General features: G+C 42.8%; 1 protein-coding gene across 2 annotated transcripts in view; it reads left to right on the top strand.

Moving 5' to 3' along the window:
* Window positions 1–11,196: 11,196 nt before the first annotated feature.
* LOC120929502 (corticotropin releasing hormone binding protein) overlaps window positions 11,197–24,250 on the top strand; it is a 48,170-nt gene continuing 35,116 nt past the window's right edge. Inside the window, exons 1-3 of one of the 2 annotated variants that reach the window (XM_040341040.1) lie at window positions 11,197–11,357; window positions 11,533–11,623; window positions 14,927–15,084. In XM_040341040.1, coding sequence (XP_040196974.1) covers window positions 14,938–15,084 — 147 coding nt within the window. In that variant the 5' untranslated portion in view covers window positions 11,197–11,357; window positions 11,533–11,623; window positions 14,927–14,937. Of the gene's footprint in view, window positions 11,368–11,532; window positions 11,624–14,926; window positions 15,085–24,250 lie in introns of both variants that reach the window. The other variant, XM_040341030.1, reaches the window with a different exon arrangement.

The following is a 24,250-nucleotide window of genomic DNA, read 5'->3' as shown; positions in this document are numbered from 1 at the left end:
TCTTCCATAAAGGCCAGATTTGTGGAGAGCAAAACTTATAGTTGTCCTGTGGACAGATTCTCCCACCTGAGCTGTGGATCTCTGCAGCTCCTCCAGAGTTACCACGGACCTCTTGGCTGCTTCTCTGGTTAATGCTCTCCTTGCCCGGCCTGTCAGTTTAGGCGGACGGCCATGTCTTGGTAGGTTTGCAGTTGTGCCATACTCTCCATTTTCAGATGATGCATTGAACAGTACTCTGTGAGATGTTCAAAGTTTGGGATATTTTTTTTATGAGCTAACCCTGCTTTAAACTTCCCCACAACTTTATCCCTGACCTGTCTGGTGTGTTATTTGGCCTTCATGGTGCTGTTTGTTCACTAAGGTTCTCTAACAGACCTTTGAGGGTTTCACAGAACAGCTGTATTTATACTGAGATTAAATTACACACAGGTGGACCCTATTTACTAATTAGGTTACTTCTGAAAGCTATTTTTCCACTAGATTTTAGTAAAGGGGGGTGAATACAAATGCCCCCCACACTTTGCACATATTTATTTGTAAAAAAACAATCCTTCCACTTTACAAATATGTGCCACTTTGTGTTGGGTTATCACATAAAATCCCAATAAAATACATTTACATTTTTGGTTGTAACATGACAAAAAGGGGAAACTTTCAAGGGGTATGAATACCTTTTCAAGGCACTGTATGGGCTACTATCAATTTTGCTGGAAGGCTGCTCCTAGGAGAAAGCAAGTAGGGTTTCACTTCTGTGTGCTGGTAAAGGGGTCTTTCTCATGGTTGCCAACATGTAAAAAAAAAAGTAAGCTTCCTCTGATGTGTATCCAGCTATTATGGCGGAGAATGTACTTGATATGGGACAAAGCATTCATTTACAATAGGGGAGGTTCTACAAGACATATATTGTTAACCTAAAGTACAATTTAATTTTAGAATACTGTATAATCAGGAAGATTTAGCATAAACGATTGACGCTATATAAATTGTGTATAATAATAATAATAATAAGGACAGAGACACAGCCAAGAATGGTCATTAGTACAATTATTTATGTATTTGTTTATCTAGACTACAACATTTAGCCTGTAGCCTGTTTAAAGTGCAGCAAACCAATACTTCTTGCAGAGAATACAGAGATAGCCACTAATTAGAGTGTAAACACAACTGGCAAAATAATTTGACGTTGACCTTTCTACTGATTACTGTGACACCTGTTGCGGCTGCTGATGGGTTGAAATTTTTATTAGTGGAAAAAACCTGTGTAATAAAATTAATTGGACTCTGTCGCCCAGCTTAAAGTAGAACTATAGGCAAAACTTTTCCTTGCATTTTGAATAAAGGACGGTTACCGTATTTATCGGCGTATAACACGCACAGGCGTATGAAGCCTCGTACACACGTCCGAGGAACTCAACGGGCGAAACACATCGTTTTGCTCGTTGAGTTCCTTGTGAAGCCGACGAGGATCTCGGCGAGCCAAATTTTCCCATTCCCGTAGAGGAAAAAGAAGACATGCTTTCTTTTTGGCCCGACGAGATCCTCGACGGTTTCCTCGTCGAAAAGGGTACACACGACCGGTTTCCTCGGCAAAAAAAAAAAAACAGCAAGCTTCTTGCTGGTTTTTGCCGAGAAACTCGGTCGTGTGTACGAGGCCTCACACGCACCCCAACTTTAAGAGGGAAGTTTCAGGGGAAAAACTTTCCACAGCCCTCTGCGTATAACACGCAGACACAGTTTACCCTCTATTTTCAGGGAAAAAAAGTGAGTGTTATATGCCAATAAATACAGTATATCCCTTGTCAATTTTTTTATTTATTTTTTTAAATCTGTGCCGATTGGGGAAATTTCCCCTCCCACTCCTGTCCAATAGCCAAAAGGAAATGAGAGGAGATCCCTACAAATTAAGGGAATCCTTTGGGGACCAAAACTAGTGTCCTCATTGGAAGATTTCACCTCTATTACTTTTCTGGGGACAACCCAAAGTTTGGGATTTTCTTTTACTTTTACTTTCAAGGATAACGGTAAACAGATAGAGAGAGTGAATCTCCCTAATGAAATAAAAAGGTTTTGCCTTTAGATATACTTTAATATTATGTACATGTGGTACAGAGGTCAGGAGTATCACATAAGAACATACAACATCGTGAATGCAGTGCAGAGGTCAGAAGTATAATGTACAACATAGGGAATTCAGCACAGAGATCAGGAGTCCAGTATAATGTACAACAATAATGAAAGCATTGCAGAGGTCAGGAGTATATTGTACAACACAGTGAATGCAGTGCAGAGATCAGAATAATAATAATGTATAACAATAATGAATGCAGTGCAGGGGCAGGAGTATATTGTTCAATATAATGGATGCCGTGCAGGGGCAGGAGTAGATTGCACAATATAATGGATGCCGTGCAGGGGCAGGAGTATATTGTACAAGATAATGGATGCTGTGCAGGAGCAGGAGTATATTGTACAAGATAATGGATGCCGTGCAGGGGATAAGAGTATAATGTACAATATTGTTTACAATGCAGGGGCCAGGAGAACTTATGCTTCAAAGTTAAAGTGAAAGTGGAGTAATAGACCCCCCACCTGCATTCCAAAATGGTTACCCCGCTTTGCCTCCACCAACATAGGGCTCCCAGTGCCCTGATGTTTGTTTCAGTGCACAGCGTGGATACTCCCATGGGGAGCAGTATGTAGGCAGGTAACCCGGTGTGTAACCTGGTGTGCCGCTGTTTTAATTAGTTTCTGGGCCACCCAGGTAGAGAAGGGTTAATTCTGGGTCTGCTGGTTTCCCGAGACTTTTTGGGTTCTGCCCTTCACCCTCTGCTGCCTATAAATTAGGGGGAAGGCCGGGCTCAGAGAGCAAAGGAGCAGGACCGCATGGGATTTGAAGATGATCCAGTCCAGAGGAAGATGAAGCCGGAAGCCATCCTTAACTACCACCCTAAGGAAATCTACCTACAAGGACTTTCTCAAATATGGACTTCTACCTTTAAATGTATGCCTGGGAATCCCAAGATTAGTTAGTCAGGAAGAATTTGTGAATGTTATTTATGAGACTGTGATTCTTTTACTATGAGTTTGCTCAGTAAAGCATCTTTAACAGTTCCAAGCCTGAGCTAAAGTTATTGAAATGGGGGCCTGGTGGAGACACCTTTTCCCATGATAACTCTTACAGGAGTAAATTTCCCTTCCTAGTGGTAGATTTCCTCTCACTTCCTGTTGTCTCCCTCTATTTGTAAGTAGGAGTAGTACGTACCAAATGCAGACTTGGTAGATCTTTGCAAATGTATACAATTATAAAAATAACTTTTAATATTTAATCTTATGCAGGATCAGTACTGTGGACAGACTATAAGACACTTCCTAACAATAAACAATTTTACATACTGTCACCAGTGCAGTACAGTATCATCATATGACTAGTGTGGCATTGGTCAGGGATACTGACTGGTGACAGTATGTTAAAAAAATATGTTTAAATAATTCTCAATTACTTTTTTTTTTTAAGATTTATTTTTATTTTTACATGCTCTCAACAGAGTAGTTCAGTGTCACCATAGTAACACTGCACTACTCCGGGTTGTTGATCAGGGATTTTTTTTAATGGTTTTTACACTGTTATTGCTTATAACAGTATTATTTACTATTACAAGCAATAGTTTTAGCTTTCATTCATGACAGCTTGCTTATTATTGTAATCTGTGATTGGCTACAGCTAATCACATGGTTCAGGGTGCTGTGATTTGCCCAGGTACCATGTGATAGCTGCGGGCCAATCACAGCATCATAATAGTAATTCATGGCTGTTTTGCTTACATGTAATCATGTGATCGCTATGCTTGGTCATAGCAATCACATGATACCCCAGCTACTCACAGCAGCCTGGTACTGATCCCCATGACTTGATGGTGGGGGCGCTAATGCCGAGCTGCCCCCCTGCAGTAAAATGTACTGTGGGTGGATGGCAAGTGGTTAATACTGTATTTTGCAATTCAGCACTGTGGTGCGTTCGTTCTCTTTTTTTTGCTACATGTTTTCACTTTAAACAGTATTTAACCCAAAAGCAAACATTTATTTTATTGCAGCTTTACAACTCTAAGGCCTCGTACACACGACCGAGGAACTCGTCGTAAATTAAACATCCTTTTCCTCGACGAGTTCCTTGTTAGGCCTGTCGAGAATCTTGACAAGCTTTCTTTGCGTACACACTGTCAAGACAAAATCTCGTCGTTCTCAAACGCGGTGACGTACAACACGTACGACGGCACTATAAAGGGGAAGTTTGATTCCACTGGCACAACCCTTCTGAGCATGTGCGGTGTGACGGTATCGGTATGATATCCCCGTCAAGCATTCCCTCCTCTCCATACAAGAACATCACAGGATTCCCCACACATGAGTCAAGACTGGATGCTGGAACCAAGACACTTTATTGACACAAAAACTCAGCTTATATGTGGTTACAGCCTGTTAGGAACGCCCCCCTCACACAGTGGGGTTTCCCATGCAGATTATAGGAGACAAGTCGGAGCCGACCCTGCAGACACGTTTCTTTAGATAAAGACATCACTGGAGTTAATTACTACACTGAAGCAATCAGAATAATTAACATACTACTTCTCTAATCATTTAGCCTGATGATACAATACACATCTTTTAAGGGTAAACACAGATCTTCTTTACACAACACAATAGATCAATTAACGTTTAGAATAGTGAGGGGACATTAGCACGTCAATAACCTGTCAGAGGAATGAATCACACATGAAATTCCTTTCTACCTCTACCCATGGCTAGCAGGGAGCAGTACACTGAGACATATAGGCAAATGTATCACAATGGCCCCCCTTTTGCTCCCTGCTCCGGCAAATCCGGTTGGACCTTCCCTGGTCCAGTAGGGTTGACGGGTTCAGAGCTTTTAGTCCGAGGTTAACTCCGTTTGGCATGACTGACCTCCCTTGACAACTGCTTCAGACTCAGGTATGTCACCGGGTCGTCAGATCACACGCCGGTCAGTCCCCAAGTCTTTGTGCGATCTGCAAAGTCACCAGAAGTCAGTGTGAAGACAGCGAATGGGTCTGTGCGCCGCCGTCTAGGTGTCCCGCTATGGGAGGGGGCAGGTTATGGCTCTGAAGTGACAATCACAGGAGATTCATAAAAAGGAAAAGTTATATTTGTTGTAGCACTGGTGCTCAGAGTCCGGGGGGGGGGGGGAGAGAGGGGACTCAGAGCCCCATAAGGTCAGCCACCCCCTGCTCCCTCCGCAGCCGCCGGTTCTCCTCTTGGAGCTATTCCAGCTCCATCTCCAGTTCATGGAGCCTGGGGGGGTCAGCCTGCTGTGACCTCAGGTGGTTGTTCTCCTCCTCCATGCGGCTTATGCACTCCTCCAGCTCTATGTACTCACGGATCAGATCCTGCTTGCTCATGTCCTGCAGGCTCTCCACGTGGTCCTTCATCATCAGGAACTGGGTGGTGGTGTAAGGGGCCACCGGTGGGCCCTTGGCGAACATCTCGGCCCGCATCTGGGACGCCCGCTGCGACTCCCTCTCCTCCAGTTGCTTCTTCTCCTCCCAGGTCCGCTGGTTATATGACTTCCAGGACCTCTTCTTCTTGAAGGATGGCCGGCGGTGCCTCTTTCTGCCCAGCTCCCTCCAGGGCCCCTCCGGCTCAGGGCTGGAGCCCATGACCAGCTAAAAATGGTGTTCCCTGTTGTCCGTAATAGCAGATTGTACCATGAGGGCTTCGTAAGGGGTACCCAATGGTTCTTCCCGACCCCGCTCCTGGGGATCCCAAGCCGAGTCTACACAATGGGCTGCTGCTGGTGGGCGGTACCCAGGTTGAGACCAATTTGACCTGGTGTTGTCATTCATGGGGCAATTCTGCTTGAAGTGACCCAACTGTTTGCACCGGAAGCTGCGTTGTTCGTTGTCCTCCTGGCGTGGATAGCGAGGGCTAGATGTCACCGGTCTGTTAGGAGGTTGGTATCTAGCGGCTGGTGGGTGTGAGGGCGCCGTTGGTCGTGGAGGTTGTACCCGTGGTGTGACCTGGTTTGTCTTGCGAGTATCCGCATATTCATCCGCCAACTTCGCGGCCTCTGGTAGAGTCATGGGCCTGCGATCTCTCACCCAATCTTTGACATCCGTCTGGATGTGATTGTAAAATTGCTCCAGGAGCATTAGTTGCAAAATGTCCTCTGCGGTGGTGGCCTGGCTGCTGTTAACCCAGTTAGAGGCCGACAGGGACAGCTGGCATGCCCATTCTGCGTAAGAGTCTTTCGTGGTTTTGCGTGAGTCCCTGAACTTCTGTCGGTGGGACTCTGGGGTTACTGCATAACGAGCCAGGAGCACTTCTTTAACCCGGGCGTAGCTATGGATATCCTGATCTGGCACGGTCCGGAAAGCATCAGAAGCTTTGCCTGACAGTTTGCCTGACAATATTGCAACCCACTCTCTTCTAGCTATTCGGTGCAGGTTACATTGTCGCTCAAAATCCGCCAGGTAGTTATCAATTTCACAGTCCTTTTCATCAAAAGCTTTAAAAGCGCTAAACGGAATCTTCCTTGCGTCTGCTGTGCTGTACTCACTGTTCGGAGAAGGTGCGGCTGCTTGTTGGACTGCTGCCAGTTTTAACTGTAGCTCTGCGTCCCTTATTTGTTTATCCTTCTGTAGTTCTGCGTCCCTTATTTGTTTATCCTTCTGTAGTTCTGCGTCCCTTATTTGTTTAGCCTTCTGTAGTTCTGCGTCCCTTATTTGTTTAGCCTTCTCTAGTTCTGCGTCCCTTATTTGTTTAGCCTCCTCCGCTAACAGGTCCATCACTTTCAGCACCACATCCGGCGTTGGGTTCGGGCCGAACCACGCTAGCTTCTCTCTCATTAGCTTGTTGGCTGGCGATTCCTCCTCCTGAATCACTGGTGTATCCATCTCTTGTACTGCTGGCGTTGCTGCAATCCCGTCCTCCTGGTCTATCTCCATTGATTCCGCTATGATGACCCGCTTGGTTTTGTTGCTAGCAATCCTTCCAGTAGTTCTTCCAGTGTCTGCTTGGAATCCGGGTGTAAAGGAGAGTAGAAGGGAAGATCCCGCTGCTGCCAACCAATTTGTGACGGTATCGGTATGATATCCCCGTCAAGCATTCCCTCCTCTCCATACAAGAACATCACAGGATTCCCCACACATGAGTCAAGACTGGATGCTGGAACCAAGACACTTTATTGACACAAAAACTCAGCTTATATGTGGTTACAGCCCGTTAGGAACGCCCCCCTCACACAGTGGGGTTTCCCATGCAGATTATAGGAGACAAGTCGGAGCCGACCCTGCAGACACGTTTCTTTAGATAAAGACATCACTGGAGTTAATTACTACACTGAAGCAATCAGAATAATTAACATACTACTTCTCTAATCATTTAGCCTGATGATACAATACACATCTTTTAAGGGTAAACACAGATCTTCTTTACACAACACAATAGATCAATTAACGTTTAGAATAGTGAGGGGACATTAGCACGTCAATAACCTGTCAGAGGAATGAATCACACATGAAATTCCTTTCTACCTCTACCCATGGCTAGCAGGGAGCAGTACACTGAGACATATAGGCAAATGTATCACATGCGGGTTTCTAAGCATACACGCGAACGTGTTTCTCGTCGAAAACCAGCGAGGAACACGACGAGGAAATTGAGACTCCCGACGAGGAAAAAGAGAACTTTTCTCATCGAGTTCCACAACAGTTTTCTCGATGAAAAACATACATACGACCGTTTTCCTCGCAAAAAAGCTCTGCCACCAAGTTTCTTGGTGGATTCTGTCGAGGAAAACGGTCGTGTGTACGAGGCCTTAGATGTGAGGCCTGTTTTAGTTTCCTTTTTTAGTGTTTCTTTCTTCTATTTTTATCTGGTGATTCAGCCAGCAAGTTGTTGTTTTTCAAAAGCTTAAGCTCTCCAGAAAAATGTATCAGATTGCATGGATGAGATAAACCACTTAACACTGGCTGGGGTGATAAATTACCAGCTTTAATTTATTTGTGCAAAACCTTTATCCCAAAAGGAAAAAAACTGTTTGCTGTAACTGCTTATAAAGTGTGAGCTGGAGTTTGGCTTCAATTTGTTAGTGGTTCTAAATTTGCTATTACATTTAACACTAATCCCCCCCCCCCCCCTTCGACTGACAATGCTGCTGTCTGCTGTGCCTTCTGTGCTCATTCCTCCAGAGTTGTGTCTCACTAATAATGGATGTGTGTTACTGGCCAGATCACCAGGTAAAAACAGAGGGGAAAAAAGCCAAAGAAAAGCCACCACATCTATTGATTGGTAAGCTTCAGACAGATAAGAATCTTGACAGACAAGATTACTGAAAGGATCAATTGTCAGGGCGTATGTACATTTTAAAGCAGATGTCCAGGCAAACAGTTTTAGTTCAGTTCTCCTATGCAAAAAAAAAAGTTACTTCTAATGAGGTGTATGCTATATCCAGGATCCTTGTCCTTTTATTGTTTTATTTATACCTTCTCTCATGCCAAATAGCCTAAATCACACTATACTTCCTGCCCATTGAGTACATGAAAATGCTATTGTCGTTTAACAACCCCTCTCTCCCCCTGGGCTATTCACAGGACACCTTGACCAGGGGGAAAGAGTAACACTGGTGCTTTCATTTGGAAAAGGGAAGTTCTGGACAGCCGCACTCCAATAAAAATTCCTTTTTTGTGCAACATGACAAAAGTACAAGCCACAGCAGGGTAATGGACAAAACTGACGCGTTTCACACACTCAGCGGTGCTTAGCCATATGTTGAGAATGTGAAACGCGTCAGTTTTTTGTCCTGTACCTTGCTGTGGCTTGTGCTTTTGTCATTTTGTACAATAAAGGCATTTTTATTAGAGTGCGGCTGTCCAGAACTTCCTTTTTCCAAATTGCTAGCCTGCACCTGCTCCTTCTACCTTGAGGAGAGTTCTATTTCTATACACCCACCTGGAGTGGTGATCCTTTCTCTTCTGGTGCTTTCATGTTATGGCGTTGAGGAGATGGGGAGGTGTTCTGTAGTCCTAACATTTCTGTCCTAGGGTTAACAGCTGCTCCTCCATTAATACAGTCAGTGGTGGTTGGTGCTGAAAGATTGGGGGGGGGGCGCGGGTGGCCCCCTCCAGGTCTGCACTCACCCCATGGTGGAACTCCCCTGGATTCTGTCATTACCTGGTCTTATTTCTGGGTTGTGAATTTCCAGGAAGCCAGAAGCCGATTCAGTGGTATCGCAGGGTGGGAGGGCTTGGGGTGCAGTGCTCTGCACCCTGAGGACAAAATAAAACTGGCCAATTGGGGCCTTGGGATGTGGTCACGTGCCTGTGAGGGTGTGATGGACCTGGTAGAAACCTATTGGTCCGGCGTCCCTCACAGTGCACGGTCACACAGATGTTGCAAGCTTCGGAGCGGCATCCCTACGTCCCTTGTGGACCGGCCACCACTGAATACAGTACATTGAGTAACTGTTGTCACCCTAGGACAGGAAGTATGGGCCAGATTGACAAAAGAGATACGACGGCGTATCTACTGATACGCCGTCGTATCTCTGTTTCTAACTATGCGGCTGATTCATATGCTAGCCCTAAGATCCGACAGGTGTAATGGACTTACACTGTCGGATCTTAGGATGCAGTACCGCGGCCGCCGCTGGGGGGAGTTCTCGTCGTAAACCAGCGTCGGGTATGCAAATTAGCACTTACGGAGATCCACAAAGATTTTTCCCTTCGTTAAGTCGCCGTAAGTGTTAGTTTGCCGTCGCAAAGATAGGGTACCTTTTACAAAGTGTAAAGTTAGTACACCATGTAAAAGTGTACCCGTCTTTCCCGCGTCGCTGTCAAATTTAAAAAAAAAAAAAAAAATTCCTGGCGCAACTCTTTTTTTCCCGACGCAACTTTTTTTTACCCGTCGCGATTCACAAAACCTCTGCGCATCCTAACTTCGCGCAAAGCACTTCGGGAAAATAGCGTCGGGAGCATGCGCAGTACGTCCGGCGCGGGAGCGCGCCTAATTTAAATGGGACTCGCCCCATTTGAATTGGCCCGCCTTGCGCCGGACTGATTTAGGATACACCGCCGCAAATTTCCAGGTAAGTGCTTTGTGGATCAGGCACTAACTTGGGCAATTTGCGGCGGTGTAACTTAAATCGTTTAAGTTACGTTGCGCCCGGGCTATGTGAATCTGGCCCTATGTTACTGGAAAAATCACCCAATAAAAATAAAGCAAAAAACATGAGAAAAGAAATCGAATACAGCCGCCACATCTGAGGAATGGTAAGCAGCAATTATATTACCTTATTGTTTCTGGGATTAGACACGCTTTACCAAACTTTAACGTTAACAAAAAAGGAAATTATGTATTTTTAAAATATAATATATTGAAGGGCACCTGTCATAAAATAAATGCATAGGCTCTAAACCCCCCCCCCCCATTTCACCTCCTTCTTAAGTGCTAATTACGTCTCAGGTTATAATGCTAGCAGCAGGTAAAATCAATTGAGGACTGCAATGTTGTTCCGGGTCATGAATCAAAATGCATTAATGTCACAGGGTCAGTGTGTCAGACAGACAATTCCTTTTTTTAAGGCCAGCAATGGCAGTTCCCATGTTTCTTTCATGACAGGTTTCCTTTAAGGAGCATGTCAGTAACTTACATGCAAATGCATTTTAATTGTTTCAGTGCAGTTTTTTTTTTTTCAGTTCTAGGTTTTTCACATCCATTTGACTTATCAGGTCTACAACTGATGTAATGTATTTGGAGCATATTTCCCTAGCACAATACAGTAGGAAACTTCTTCATATCATCTTTGTCAGTCTTTACGAAGGCACAGATAGGTCACATCATTGTTCTCTAATGATTCCTACTTTTTATTACGGGTTAATGCAGTTTGCGTGGTTTTACTAAAACGTATTTTTGGTATTATCATTTAGATGCATCTAAGGCAGGTGATATTTTGTTAACATGACATTTCCAGAAACATTGGGTATTTAAATTGTGGTTCTCAATTATAATACGTGACTTTGGTAGGATTTGGTGTTCTTGCCCCTTGCCAAATACATAAAATCATAATTTTTTTTTCCGACAAGGTAACCCATGGTTACTGTGCTGCTATCAGTCAGAGGACCAGGTTCCTTCCCCTTCAGTTTTCTATATAAAGGGGTCTGTCAAAGAAACCCCTTTAGCTCCTCCTAATATCAACACAGACAAGCAAGGATTGAAGCACACACAAGAGCAGGAGAGCAAGAGTGGATGTGCAGCATGACTCTGGCTCATAGGATTCACTGGCATGTTCTGCTCCTCTTCCTGGCAAGCCTCCGGGGACAGTGCAGGTACATACAGGTGAGCTCATCCTCCCTTTACCCCTTGCACCTGTCTGCTGACGTAGTGCTGGCATTTCCTACAGAAAACTTTGTTATGCACTACAAATCCAATAAGTAGATCTGGATCAAAAATTTTGTAAAGTATTGATCAATTTGTATTTAATATTATTTTTTTCTATTCCAGGTAAGAGATGCGACAGAAGATGCCCTGATTGTTTTGAACACAGATTTTAAAAGGGAATTATCTCAAGAACAGATTTATAGAAGGTCACTCAGTAAGTATATATTTGGCTATTACAGGACAGTGTTCATGTGCATTGCTCAGTTTTACAATATCATTTTTTGTTATTTCATATTTTTACAGTTGTATTAAAAAAAAAAACACACATTTTAGTCCTGTTTAACAGATAACAACAATATCTAATGCAAATCGTTCAGCAAAAATATGAATTGCAAATAAGAAGATTGTGGCAGCTGAGCACAATGAGCAGAATGTACAGTTATTTCAACTGTAATTTAACTAGTAATACGTTGGAATTTCATTACTAAAAATAATAATGATAAGAACACAGCAAATGTTACAGATAACTATTATGAATTGTTATCAAACTGGATTTATTTTTCTTTCTTTCTTTCTTTCTTTCTTTCTCTCTCTCCCTCTTCTTTTTTCTCTCTCTCTTCTTTCTTTCTTTCTCTCGCTCTCTCTTCTTTCCTTTCCTCTTTCTCATTTCTTTCTTTCTCTCTCTCTGTCTTCTTTCCCCTCTCTCTCTCTTTTCCCCTCTCTCTCTTTTCTTTTTCTCTCGCTCTCTTTTTTTTCTATCTCTCTTATTTCTTTTCCTCTCTCTTTTCTTTTTTTTTCTCTCCCTCCCTCTCTTTCTTTCTCTCTTGCTCTCTCTTCTTTCTCTCTCTCTTTGTCTTCTTTTCTCTCTCTCCCTCTCTTCTTCTATCTCTCTCTCTTTTCTCTCTATCCCCCTCTCTCTCTCCCCCTCTCTCTCTCTTTTTGTTCTCTCTTGCTCTCTCTCTTGCTCTCTCTCATTCACTCTCTCTCTCTCTCTCTCTCGTTCTCTATATGTATTTCTCTCTTTTCTTTCATTCTCTCTCTCTCTCCTCCCCCCTTTCTTCCTCTGTCTTCTTTTCCCTCTCTGTGTCTTCTCTCTCTATTTTCTCTCTCTCCCCTCTCACCTCTCTCTCTTTTTTGATCTCTCTTTATTTCTCTCTTTTCTTTCATTCTCTCTCTCTTCCCCTCTCTCTTTCTCACTCTATTTCCCTATCTCTCTCTCTCTCTCTTTCTCTCTTTCTTTCTTTCTTTCTCTATTCTTTCATTTTCTATCTCTATTCTTTCTTCTCATGTTTTCTCCTTCTATAATTACTCTGATTCCCTCTCTCTTACTTTCTTTCTCTATTCTTTTCTCTCTCTCTCTCTCTCTCTCTCTCTCTCTCTCTCTCTCTCTTTTCTTTCCCCCTCTTTCTCCCTTTTCTTTTTCTCTCGCTCTCTTTTCTTTTCCTCTCTCCTTTTGTTTATTTCTCTCTCTTCTCTTTTCCTCTCTCTTTTCTTTTTTTCTCTCTCTCTCCCTCTTTTTCTTTCTTTCTCTCTTGCTCTCTCTTCTTTCCCTCTCTCTTGCTCTCTCTTCTTTCTCTCTCTCTCTCTTTTTTTCTCTCTCTCCCTCTCTTCTTCTATCTATCTCTCTTCTTTTCTCTCTCTCTCCCCCTCTGTCTCTTTTTTGCTCTCTCTCATTCACTCTCTCTCTCTATTTATTTCTCTCTTTTTTTTTCATTCTCTCTCTCTTCCCCCCTCTCTTCCTCTGTCTTCTTTTCCCTCTTTGTGTCTTCTCTCTCTCTTATTTTCTATCTCTCCCCCCCCCCTCACCTCTCTCTTTCTTCTTCTACTTCTTCTCTCTCTCTCTCTTCTTTTCTCTCTCTCTGTCCTCTCTCTCTCTCTTATTTTCTCTCTCTCCCCCCTCTCTCTCTTATGTTCTCTCTTGCTCTCTCTCCTTCGCTCTCTCTCTCTCTCTCTCTATTTATTTATCTTGTTTCTTTCGTTCTCTCTCTCTTCCCTCTCTCTCTGTTTTCTTCTCTCTCTCTCTCTCTCTCTCTGTCTTCTCTCTCTCTCTCTTATTTTCTCTCTCCCCTCTCACCTCTCTCTCTTTTTTGATCTCTCTTGCTCTCTCTCTTTATTTCTCTCTTTTCTTTCATTCTCTCTCTCTTCCCCTCTCTCTCTCTCTTTCTTTATTTCTCTATCGCTCTTTCTCTATCTCTATTCTTTCATTTTCTATCTCTATTCTTTCTTCTCATGTTTTCTCCTTCTATAATTACTCTGATTCTCTCCCTCTTACTTTCTTTCTTTCTCTATTCTTTTTTCTCTCTCTCTCTCTTTTCTTTTCCCCTCTCTCTCTTTTCTTTTTCTCTCGCTCTCTTTTCTTTTCCTCTCTCTTTTTCTCTCTCTCTCTCCCCCTCTCTCTCCTTCACTCTCTCTCTCTCTCTATTTATTTCTCTCTTTTCTTTCGTTCTCTCTCTCTCTCTCTTCCCCCCTCTCTACCTCTGTCTTCTTTTCTCTCTCTGTGTTTTCTCTCTCTCTTATTTTCTCTCTCTCTCTCCCCCCTCTCACCTCTCTCTCTCTCTCTCTCTCTCTCTCTTGCTGTCTTCTTCTACTTCTCTCTCTCTCTCCCTTCTTTTCTCTCCCTCTGTCCTCTCTCTCTTCTTTTCTCTCTCTCCCCCCTCTCTTTTTTGTTCTCTCTTGCTCTCTCTCCTTTGCTCTCTCTCTCTCTCTATTTATTTATCTATTTTCTTTCGTTCTCTCTCTCTCTCTCTCTCTTATCCCCCTCTCTCTCTGTCTTCTCTCTCTCTGGCCCCGTACACACGACCAGTTTCCTCGGCAGAATTCAGCTTCCGACCGAGTTTCTGGCTGAATTCTGCCGAGGAAACTGGTCGTGTGTACACTTTCAGCCGAGGAAGCCGACGAGGAGCTCGACGAGGAAATAGAGAACATGTTCTCTATTTCCTCGTTGTTCTATGGGAGCTCTCGTCCCGCCGAGCTCCTCGGCGGCTTCAGTGCTGAACTGGCCGAGGAACTCGATGTGTTTGGCACGTCGAGTTCCTCGGCCGTGTGTACGAGGCTTCTCTCGTATTTTCTCTCTCTCTCTTCCTCTCCTTAATTCTCTCTCTCTTTCTCACTCTCTTTCCCTCCCTCTCTCTCTCTCTTTATTTCTCTCTCTTTATTTCTCTCTCTTTCTTTCTTTCTCTATCTCTATTCTTTCATTTTCTATCTCTATTCTTTCTTTCTTTCTTCCCATGTTTTCTTCCTCTTTAATTACTCTGATTCCTCCCTTGTTTCTATTTATTTTTCTATCTTCACCTTTAAATTGAAATGAGTTATTGCCTATGTAGATCAGTGCAATGCCTAGAGCTTTTACAGCAGTTTTACAAAAAAAATATCCTTATATTAAAGATCTAAGAAACTGTACCATGTGTACTTTTATGAAACATATAAGGCACAATAAGTGATTATCATTTGTTGAACTGTACATGGTGTTAGGGTGTTGCTATTAAAAATAACAGTATCTACCTTTCCTTCCCATCAGGGTGCATTGACATGTTAAGTATAGATGGACAGTTCACATTTAAAGCAGAACAACCTCAATTGCACTGTGCTCTGTTTCTCATTGGGGACCCAGAGGAATTTATCACTATTGAATACAACTTTGTAAATATAGATTGCCTTGGAGGAGACATACTAAAGGTAAGATGGTTATTGTCTGTTATCGCTTTCAATTCTACAGCTTGTGCTTATATTAAAACAGACGTACGTGATCTGTGTCAATCCAAATGGCTCAGCTATACTTTTTGAACAAGGCATATCATTTATTGTTGTTACTTAAATTCTGAAAGGAGAGATACAAAACAATAAAATAGATCATCCTATGGTGTATTATCTGTTAAAGTGTCTTAATTTCGATATATCTTTTGATTGATTTTCAATGCCTATTAATACAGTCGTTCTGATTAAATAGGCATTGAAGGTAATCCAGTTTGCAGGGAAACTTATCTTATTGTACTGAACTGTAGTTCAATAAATGTTTCAGTTGTTCTCACTGAAGACTACTGAATATATAAACATGTTACACAGTACCAGGTTTCACCAGCAGGTGGTTTTGTAAGTGAAATGTTTAATTTAAAGGCAAACTTCATCTTTTTTTCTAAAAAGAAAACTTTGCTCAAGCTTAAAGGGGTTGTAAAGGTACAATTTTTTTCCTAAATAGCTTCCTTTACCTTAGCACAGTCCTCCGTCACTTACCTCATTCTTCGATTTTGCTTTTAAATGTCCTTATTTCTTCTGAGAAATCTTCACCTTCTGTTCTGTAATACGAGGCTTTCTCCTTGGTGTGGAGTGTTGTGCTCGCCCCCTCCCTTGGGCTACAGGAGAGTCTGGACGCTCTCTACGTTGCAGATAGAGAAAGAAGCTGTGTGTTAGTGGGCGTCCTGACTCTCCTGTTGTCCAAGGGAGGGGGCGAGCACAACACTCCACACCAGGGAGAAAGCCTCGCATTACTGTGTGAAGTTACAGACAGAAGAACAGGAAGTGAGGATTTCTCAGAAGAAATAAGGACATTTATAAGCAAAATCGAAGGATGAGGTAAGTGAAGGAGGACTGCACTAAGGTAAAGGAAGCTATTTGGGGAAAAAATTGTACCTTTACAACCCCTTTAACCACTTAAGGACCGCCTCCTGCACATATATGTCGGCAGAATGGCACGGCTGGGCACATGTACGTACAGGTACGTCCTGTACTAGTACCCAGCCGTGGGTCGCGGGCGCGCACCCGCGGCGCGCGCCCGCGACCCGGTCCGAAGCGCGCGCCCGCGACCCGGTCCGAAGCCCCGGGACCGCGGGTCCCGCGGACCCGATCGCCGCTGGAGTGTGGCGATCGGTCCCCGGAGCTGAAGAACGGGGAGAGCCGTGTGTAAACACGGCTTCCCCGTTCTTCACTGTGGCGGCTGCATCGATCGTGTGATCCCTTTTATAGGGAGACACGATCGATGACGTCACACCTACAGCCACACCCCCCCTACAGTTGTAAACCCACACTAGGTGAAACAAAACTCCTTCAGCGCCCCCTGTGGTTAACTCCCAAACTGCAACTGTCATTTTCACAATAAACAATGCAATTTAAATGCATTTTTTGCTGTGAAAATGACAATGGTCCCAAAAATGTGTCAAAATTGTCCGAAGTGTCCGCCATAATGTCGCAGTCATGAAAAAAATCGCTGATTGCCGCCATAAGTAGTAAAAAAAAATATATATATATAAAATGCAATAAAACTATCCCCTATTTTGTAAGCGCTATAAATTTTGCGCAAACCAACCGATAAACGCTTATTGCGATTTTTTTTACCAAAAATAATTAGAAGAATACGTATCGGCCTAAACTGAGGAAAAAAAATATTTTTTTATATATTTTTGGGGGATATTTATTATAGCAAAAAGTTAAAAATATTGCATTTTTTTCATAATTTTCGCTCTATTTTTGTTTATAGCGCAAAAAATAAAAACCGCAGAGGTGATCAAATACCACCAAAAGAAAGCTCTATTTGTGGGAAAAAAAGGACGCCAATTTTGTTTGGGAGGCACTTTGCACGACCGCGCAATTGTCTGTTAAAGCGACGCAGTGCCGAATTGTAAAAACCCCTTGGGTCATTTAACAGCATATTGGTCCGGTCCTTAAGTGGTTAAGCAGAAAAATAAAAAGGTGGACTTGGGTCTAACTACAAGCCAGCTGCATGAGGGCTACAGGAGATCTTGAGCACAGACAGAAAGTGGGGTTGTTTTATTAGGGAATAGACAGTATTCACTTAGCTAATGAGTAAGGTAAAGCTGTTTCACTTATGCCATCTGTTCATCTGCAAGCAAAAAAACTTTGTTTTTCCTTGCACACTGTTGGGTTGAACATGGATTTTGCAAAGTGAATGTGATCTACTCCATTAGTAAATCAACCCCAATAAATGCATGGATCACATATGTCTCATTATGATCACTAGGACCATCACTGCTGCCACTGTTACATGCTGAGATCAATGGAGATCCTTCAGTACTGGTGGATGGTGAACATCAGCAACCTCATGAAAGGTGGAAGAGTACATGTAAAAGATTCATGGGTTTTTCTCACTCCTGTACATTTCTGGTTTCATCCGGTAATGAAAGTTGATCCGGTAATGAAAGTTTATTACAACCTGGCACTAGACAGATGCTAACTTATGAGAACAAGTGTGAAGCCTCGTACACACGACCGAGGAACTCGACGGGCAAAACACATCGTTTTGCTCGTCGAGTTCCTTGTTAGGCTGTCGAGGAACTCGACAAGGCAAGTTTCTCCATTCCCATCAAGGAAATAGAGAACATGCTCTCTTTTTGGCTCGTCGTGTTTCTCGACAGTTTCCCCGACGAAAATGTACACACGACCGGTTTCCTCTGCAAAAAAATATCTCCCAGCAAGTTTCTTGCTGGTTTTTGCCGAGAAACTCGGTCGTGTGTACGAGGCCTTATAGAAGAAGCTTGGGGCATGTGTATGTATTGAAAGGGATTATCATTCATCTGATATGTTACAGAATAACTCCTTCCATACATTTTACTTACTTTAGCTACTAATCCCCTCAGAAATATTCACACGTTAGCTGCCAGTTCGATAGAGCAGCATCTTCCAGCCTTCATCTCAATAGGGTATTGGTAGAAATACTACTGATATGTTATTTCCCCCACATGAGCAATATGTCAGTATTTAGTCTTAGAAAGGCGTATTGCTATGGACAGAGTTGATGGCTTCAAGGTCAGTTTTTAGGCATGAGGTGTTTAAGAAATGGGGTTCTTACACCCCCGAAAAGTTGGGGTTTTCTCCTTTTCCTTTCTTTTCACCAGGGTCTGGCTGAGCTATCCTTCCCATTATTCCATTTTGTGTGTGTATTTCTGAACATCAACTGCTATATGACTTAAGTGGCGCTCATTGAACCTACAGTACAGACCAAAAGTTTGGACACATCTTCTCTTTCAAAGAGTTTTCTTTATTTTCATGACTATGAAAATTGTAGATTCACACTGAAGACATCAAAACTAAACATAAAAATAAATAAAATATATTTCATATTCTAGGTTCTTCAAAGTAGCCACCTTTTGCTTTGATTACTGCTTTGCACACTCTTGGCATTCTCTTGATGAGCTTCAAGAGGTAGTCACCTGGCGCAGCACCCCACCACTCTCCTTCTTGGTCAAATAGCCCTTACACAGCCTGGAGGTGTGTTTGGGGTCATTGTCCTGTTGAAAAATAAATGATGGTCCAACTAAACGCAGACCGGATGGAACAGCATGCCGCTGCAAGATGCTGTGGTAGCCATGCTGGTTCAGTATGCCTTCAATTTTGAATAAATCCCCAACAGTGTCACCAGCAAAGCACCCCCACACCATCACACCTCCTCCTCCATGCTTCACGGTGGGAACCAGGCATGTAGAGTCCATCCGTTCACCTTTTCTGCGTTGCACAAAGACACGGGGGTTGGAACCAAAGATCTCAAGTTTGGACTCATCAGACCAAAGCACAGATTTCCACTGGTCTAATGTCCATTCCTTGTGTTCTTTAGCCCAAACAAGTCTCTTCTGCTTGTTGCCTTTCTTTAGCAGTGGTTTCCTAGCAGATATTCTACCATGAAGGCCTGATTCACACAGTCTCCTCTTACCAGTTCTAGAGAGGTGTCTGCTGCAAAAGGTGGCTACTTTGAAGAACCTAGAATATGAAATATATTTTCAGTTGTTTCACACTTTTTTGTTATGTATAATTCCACATGTGTTAATTCATAGTTTTGATGCCTTCAGTGTGAATCTACAATTTTCATAGTCATGAAAATAAAGAAAACTCTTTGATTGAGAAGGTGTGTCCAAACTTTTGGTCTGTACTGTATATACTGTACATGCATATATTTTTGTTGGTCGGAATTATCAGTGGAGCAAATACGTATGCTGTATTATCCTTAATGTGATATGACATACTTGGATATTTGTACATATCGTTTAATTGTAGTTATATGCCTAATACCACGTTATTGCTAAAGTATTTTTGTTATGCTGTGTGCTTATTTTATATATTTTAACCACTTCAGCCCCGGACCATATTGCTGGTCAAAAACCAGGCCACTTTTTGCGATTCGGCAATGCGTCGCTTTAACTGACAATTGCGTGGTCGTGCGACATGGCTCCCAAACAAAATTGGCGTCCTTTTTTTCCCACAAATAGAGCTTTCTTTTGGTGATATTTGATCACCTCTGCGGTTTTCAGTTTTTGCGCTATAAACAAAAATAAAGCGACCATTTTGAAAAAAAATTATATTTTTTACTTGTTGCTATACTAAATATCCCCCAAAAATATATAAAAAAAATATTTGTTTCCGCAGTTTAGGCCGATACGTATTCTTCTACATATTTTTCGTAAAAAAAAACGCAATAAGCGTTTATTGATTGGTTTACAAAATAGGGGATAGTTTTATGGCATTTTTATTAATATTTTTTTTTTACTAGTAATGGCGGCGATCAGCGATTTTTATCGGTACTGCGACATTATGGCGGACACTTCGGACACTTTTGACAAATTTTTGGGACCATTGGCATTTTTTATAGCGATCAGTGCTATAAAAATGCATTGATTACTATAAAAATGCCACTGTCAGGGAAGGGGTTAACACTAGGGGGCGAGGAAGGGGTTAAGTATGTTCCCTGGGTGTGTTCTAACTGAAGGGGGGGTGGACTGACTTGGAGAAATGACTGATCGCTGTTCATACATTGTTTACACACACAGCTCCCAGTTCTCGCTCTGTAACGAGCGATCGCGGGTGCCCGGATCACCGCCGGGCACGCGCTTCGGCGTCAGGGGCGAGCGTGCGCGCCTCCTGCGGTACGCGCGCGCCCCTATTGGCTGCTCGGTTAGATGACGTATAGCTACGTGATCTCGCCCAGCAGAGCCAACCTGCCGCCGTATAACTGTTATACGGCGGCTGGTCGGCAAGCGGTTAAAAATTTTACTTTTGTAACAGATTGATACACTGTGGAGGGGTTTAACCACCCTAATAATAAATAATCTCTTGATGGTGGCTTAATGGTGTAGATAATTTCTTCCTACCTCTTTTATCCTTGGAAAACGTGTTCTATGCTTTTTTTTTTTATACTCCTTGAAATCTCAATGTGCTCTTATTCTGTAAGTATTATACCCCATTCACATCTGAGCATTTTGTAGCTCAAAGCTCCAAAACTATCAACATCCAAAACCCCATTTATTTCAATTATGGCTGGTCACATACAGTATGAGCACTCAGGTGCCTGTAGCTTTGTCCAACTAAAACCAACTATATTTACATTTAAGTTACACCGCCGCAAAATCTCTAACTAAGTGCCCGATCCACAAAGCACTTACCTAGAAATTTTGAGCGGTGTAACTTAAATCGGGCCGGCGCAAGGCGTTCCTCTTCTCCAGGGGGCGATTCCCATTTAAATGAGGCGCGCTCCCGCGCCGGCCGTACTGCGCATGCTCGTGACGTCATTTTCCCGACGTGCATAGCGCGAAATTACGTTACGTCAGGCTTTGTGGATTGCGACGGGACAATAAAGTTGCGTCGGGTAAAAAAAAAGATACGGCGCCAATTTTTTTTTTTTAAATTTAAAAAAAATCGCGTTGCGAGCAAGAAAGGTCTGTTTTTACAAGGTGTAAACAGTTTACACCTTGTAAAAGCAGCCCTAATTTTGCATTTGCAAAATAAAACTTACGGAGAAAAAACGAAGCTGAAAAGCTTTGTGGATCTCCATAAGTGCTAATTTGCATACCCGAGGCGGCATTTCGACGCGAAATGCCCCCAGCGGCGGATGCGGTACTGCATCCTAAGATCCGGCAGTGTAATTCAATTACACATGTCGGATCTTCGTCCTAACTATGGGAAACTGATTCTGTGGATCAGTTCCATAGTTAGGACCAGGGATACGATGGAGTAACAGCAGTTACTCCGTCGTATCTCTTTTGAGGATTTGGCCCAAAGTGAATAACCACCTCTCCTGGCGTCCTCACAGCTTCTCTAAAGAGGAATCAGTGGCTTAACCACTTGCTTACTGGGCGCTTAACCACTTGCTTACTGGGCACTTAAACACCCCTCCTGCCCAGACCAATTTTCAGCTTTCAGCGCTCTCACACTTTGAATGACAATTACTCAGTCATGCAACACTGTACCCAAATTATTTTTTTGTCCTTTTTTTCATACAAATAGAGCTTTATTTTGGTGGTATTTGATCACCTCTGGGTTTTTAATTTTTTGCGCTATTAATGAAAAAAGACCGAAAATTTTGAAAAAAAATATATTTTTTCTTCGTTTCTGTGATAAAATGTTGCAAATTATTCATATTTCTTCATAAATTTTGGCCACAATTTATACCGCTACATGTCTTTGATAAAAATAACCCAAAATTTGGGGAAATTATTTGGTCTGTGTGAAAGTTTTAGAGTCTACAAGCTATAGTGCAAATCATAAAAAATTATCACATCTGATCACACCTGATGTACTGAAGGCCTATCTCATTTCTTGAGACCCTAACAAGCCAGGAAAGTACAAATGCCCCCCAAATAACCCCTTTTTGGAAAGTAGACATTCCAATGTATTTATTAAGAGGCATGGTGAGTTATTTGAAGTTGTAATTTTTCCCCACAATACTTTGCAAAATTAAGATTTTTATTTTAAAAATTTCTCAAAATTGTCATTGTAATAGCTTATTTCTTTCACATGGCATGTGCATACCACAAATGACACCCCCAAATACATTCTGCTACTCCTCCTGAGTAGAACGATACCCCATGTGGCAATACGAGGCAATACTCGCAATTTTCACCCCATGTGTGAGACTTTTTCACTGCCTGGCCACATACGGAGGCCCAACATGCAGGGAGCGCCATCAGGGGTTCTAGGAGCAAAATTGCACATCTAACTAGTTGACTACCTATTACACTTTTGAAGGCCCTGGAACACCAGGACAATGGAATTACCGACAAAATGACCCCATTTTGGAAAGCTAACACCCAACGTATAATCTATGAGGCATAATGAGTCTTTTGAACGGTTTATTTTTTTTCCAGCAGTTTTTGGAAAATGTGGAAAAAAAATGAAAACGCATTTTTTTTACACAAAGTTGTCCATTGATAAGATATTTCCAACACATAGCATGTACATAGCAAAAATTACACCCCCAAATACATTCTGCTACTCCTCCTGAGTAGAACGATACCCCATGTGTGAGACTTTTTCACTGCCTGGCCACATACAGAGGCCCAACATGCAGGGAGCGCCATCAGGGGTTTTAGAAGCATAAATTGCACATCTAACTAATTGACTACCTATTACACTTTTGAAGGCCCTGGAACACCAGGACAATGGAATTACCCACAAAATTACCTCATTTTGGAAAGCTAACACCCCAACGTATAATCTATGAGGCATAATGAGTCCTTTGAACAGTTCATTTTTTTCCAGAAGTTTTTGGAACATGTGGAAAAAAAATGAAAACGCATTTTTTTTTTACACAAAGTTGTCAGTTTCTAAGATATTTCCAACACATAGCATTTAGATAGCAAAAATTACACCCCAAAATACATTCTGCCACTCCTCCTGAGTACAACGATACCACATGTGTGAGACTTCTACAAAGCCTGACCACATACAGAGATTCAACATGCAAGGAACCAGAGACACATAGCATGCACATACCAAGAATTACACCCCAAAATACATTATGCTGAGCAAAGCGTAAACAAAAGATTACCTGTGGTAATAGTAGCGCAGTTCTACACAGCAGGATAGCACTGGTCCAGGCAGCAGGCAGGGACTTGGTCAGCAACGGCATACACAATTGTCCAGGCAGGGATACTGTCCCGTCAGGGTTTGTGCAGGTGGTCGGTTCATGCAACAGGCAGAGGCATGATGGCATAGGTCCTACAGGCAGCAGGCAGAAGTAGGGCCTCATTCAGGACAGAATGGGGACAGGGGTAGAAGCTTCTCCCACCCAAATCTCTTTGAAGCCTCCGGGCAACCAGACCTTAATCTAGGATGAGAAAACAACAAAAATGTTTTCTTCATCCAGAAAAACTTTTCTGGAGCCCCTCACATATGTGAGACCCCTGTGTTGATACCCACTAGTCCCGTAGCAGGGTACAAGATCAGTCCATGAGGCAGGCAAAAACATGGTCAAACAGTCCGAGGTCAGTTCCAGATTAGGCAGAGGCATTACAGAATCGTTAGGCAGAAGAATGGTCGAAAAAACAGTCCAGGGTCAGTTCCAGAGCAGGCAGAGGTATTACAAGCCGGGGTCAGTTACAGAGCAGGCAGTGGCATAAGGGGTGTGAAGGTGTGTGAAGGCAGGAACGGAGGATTAATAATTTAGTTTGGTATGGTAACGGCAAAAACAGTCAGTTACACAGAGGTCTGGTTGGGAAGGACAATCGGCACAATGGTAAGATGTGTCTCGTCTGACTCCTTCACTGGCGCATATCTTACATCTTTTTTGATGTCGTCAGCCTGTTTCTGTGGGAGGGACTTTATCGGGAAAATGACGCTCGGCGAGATGACTTAAAACATCAGATCGGATTGGTTTGGGGTGCATCGTTCGGGAAAATAAGGGCAGTGATAAGGTCCTCTTGGTAGCCAAGGAAGCGTTTGGGGTTTTTAGGTGGAGTTGCGGTGAATTACAAAAGAATTATATATGGCCAATTGAAAAAAATAAATGGCAACTTTTTTGTACCAATGGTACGTCCGCCTTGTGGCAAGATAGGGTATAAGCATCTGGTCATTGAAGTCAACCCCCCCCCCCCCCCCCCATAAACAAATTGTAGTCCTGGATGCA

Source organism: Rana temporaria, chromosome 1 (assembly GCF_905171775.1).
Source record: "Rana temporaria chromosome 1, aRanTem1.1, whole genome shotgun sequence".
NCBI classification, from domain to species: Eukaryota; Metazoa; Chordata; class Amphibia; order Anura; family Ranidae; genus Rana; species Rana temporaria.
Note: the sequence above shows the minus strand (reverse complement) of the source record. Positions and strands in the feature narration are given on the sequence as shown.